Source organism: Pocillopora damicornis, chromosome 2 (assembly GCF_964200805.1).
Source record: "Pocillopora damicornis chromosome 2, jaPocDami1.2, whole genome shotgun sequence".
NCBI lineage: Eukaryota > Metazoa > Cnidaria > Anthozoa > Scleractinia > Pocilloporidae > Pocillopora > Pocillopora damicornis.
In genome coordinates, this window is record NC_142671.1 from 9,592,950 (window position 1) to 9,595,562 (window position 2,613).

Sequence of the window (2,613 nt, forward strand, 5' to 3'; positions counted from 1 at the left end):
TAAACTGGTTGATAAATATTTTATCATTATGCAGCATATGAAAGGTAAAATCAATATTTGCGCGTGACCTTGTGGTCTTATCGTTATTATGGCTAATGTTTGGCACGTTGGACCTGGGATAGAAAAGTGCAGGTTTAAGTTCTTGTTGTGTCTCGCGGAATTGAATGAATCAAACTTTTAAAACACAACAAGGTTTAATCAAACATGGTGGCTTACATTCAACGACAGGCGCACATCGCATGCGTGCGCATAATAGTGACAAAACCGCAGACTATCATGTGCGACATAGCATTCCTCCCCCCTTAAATCACATTCTATTAATAACGCACAAGTTCAGTTCAGTTACAGGTTCGGTCTCTCTGGTGGCTTCCGTAGCCGAAGGGGATAATGTCTGCATGGTGGTGTTGCCGGACTGCTAACCATGGTCTCGCTTTGGCTGCTGGGAGGTTTGTCAGGGGTGTTGTCCACATGTGTATCTTTGGTCCATGGTTCCTCCATGCCATTCGTAGTGGGAGCCTGTAATTCTTCATTCTCCTGGCTACTTGCTGATTGTGGTGTTGCTGCCAACACCGCTGGGTTTAATCGCAGTGTGTGCTGTTCCTTATTAAATTTTGGAGTCACTGCAGACTCTCTGAGTTGATCAACATGCCGTCGCCATACTGTATTGGGTGCGACCTTGACTTCATATGACAAAGGTCCCGAGTGAGCTGTGATGATCCCCGGAACCCACTTGTTTCCAGCTCTGTAGTTTCGGGCAACCACAGCTTGGCCTAACTCTAGCTTTCTGGCAGGGCTGTGAATTGACCGTAACTCTTGATCTTGTTGTTTGTCTTCCACTCGCTTCCGTTAGTTAGGCTTCAGTATATCAAGCCTTGTCCTGATGTTTCTCCCCATGAGGAGCACGGCTGGTGTCTCTCAAGTCAATGCATGTGGGGTTGATCTGTAGGCCAGCAAAAAGTTTGCCAGCTTCTAAGAGATAGATTTCTTTTCCGCCAGTGCTGCGTGGAGAGCTTGCTTGAATGTCTGTACAGAACGTTCAGCCAATCCATTTGTGGCTGGGCGGTACAGAGCTGACTTTATGTGCTTAATACCATTACTTCGCATGAATTCTCCGAATTCATCTGTTATGAATTGAGGTCCATTATCGCTTACAAGCTGTTCTGGCGAGCCGTGTGTGGCAAAGAGCTTTCTCAGTTCCTCAATTGTTCGGCTAGCAGTTGTAGTGGTATCACTTCGGGCCATTAAGAATGTGCATCTACAACAATCAGAAACATAGTTCCTAAGAATGGGCAAGCAAAGTCAATGTTGATGCGTTGCCATGGTCGTACCGGCCACTCCCATGAGTGGAATGGAGCGGTCTTAGGGTTGTTCTGGGTAAGTTGACAGCCAGTGCACTCCTTTGCTACTTCTTCAATTGCTTTGTCCATCCCTGGCCACCACGTGCAGCTCCTGGCCAAGGCCTTCATCTTAACGATTCCAAGGTGGCCTTCATGGAGCTCAACTAACAGTTTCGCCTGGTGCTTGGGTGGGATTACCACTCGTGAGCCCCACATAAGGCAGCCATCCGGTATGGTGAGCTTATCTTTCTTCCTCTGAAATGGCTCCAGCTCCTTCTCACTAACAGTTGGCCACCCTTGCTTTGTGTTTTCCATCACAAGTGTCAAAACCGGATCTCTCTGAGTTGCTTCACGGATCATATCTGCGTTGACTGGCAGCACTTCTATCTAGGATACTTGAAAAATCTCCACTGGGTCAACCACTTCCTTGTCACAGGCTTTCTTTAGAGGTAGGCGTGACAATCCATCCGCGTTTCCATGTTGGGTTGTGTTCTTGTACTCAATACTGTATTCAACCCTGCTAGAAACAACGCATAACGTTGCAAGCGAGCAACTGTCATTGCTGGTATTCCTTTCTTAGGATTAAAAATTGAGGTCAGGGGCTCGTGATCTGTCACGAGTGTAAAATGACGACCACACAGGTAAAGGTGGAATTTCTTGACTCCCCAAACCAAGGCTAGGGCTTCTTTATCAATTTGGGAGTAGTTCTTTTCTGCTTCTTTACTGAGTGGAAGGCCTTCTTCGCACTCTGTGGTCCACTTCCATCGTTTCCTTGCTCCAATAGTCCATTAAGGGGATTGAGTGTGGTGGCAAGGTTTGGCAAAGAACTTTTGGTAGTAGTTTACCAGGCCTAAGAATGAACGGAGTTGCTGGACATTCTCTGGTCTTGGGGCATTAACAACTGCATGAATTTTCTCTTGAGTCTTGTGTAACCCGTGCCGATCTACTTCGTGTCCATAGTAAGTGATCTTCGTCTGGAAAAACTTGCCTGTAGCCTCTTCAGTACTTCCACCAGATTTTCAAGGTGCTCTTTGTCATCTTTTCCTGTGATAATCATGTCGTCTAAGATGCAACTAGTTCCTTCGAACCCTTCTAAGATTTGATCCATAGATCTCTGCCAAATTGCTGGGGCTGAAGTGATCCCGAATACCAGGCGGTTGTATCGGTACAACCCCTGATGGGTGTTAATCGTCAAGTACTCTTGTGACTCTTCCTCCACATCCATCTGATGGTAGGCCTGTCTGAGGTCAATCTTGGTGAACTTCTGCCCTCCTGC

At 46.7% G+C, this 2,613-nt stretch overlaps 1 protein-coding gene across 1 annotated transcript; it reads right to left on the minus strand.

The window, feature by feature from the left end:
* Positions 1–342: 342 nt before the first annotated feature.
* LOC149049823 (uncharacterized) lies at positions 343–1,242 on the minus strand. Its single transcript, XM_089191659.1, has 2 exons — positions 1,030–1,242; positions 343–840 (listed from the first exon to the last, which is right to left on the minus strand). The coding sequence occupies exons 1-2, from the start codon at positions 1,240–1,242 to the stop codon at positions 343–345; spliced, it is 711 nt and encodes a 236-aa protein (XP_089047785.1).
* Between the last annotated feature and the right edge of the window lie 1,371 nt (positions 1,243–2,613).

Coding starts and splice junctions, on each gene's coding strand:
- LOC149049823 (XM_089191659.1), bottom strand. CDS start 1,242: ATGGCCCGAAGTGATACCACTACAACTGCTAGCCGAACAATTGAGGAA. Junction 841..1,029: donor ATGGATTGGCTGAACGTTCT/GTACAGACATTC, acceptor AACTAACGGAAG/CGAGTGGAAGACAAACAACA.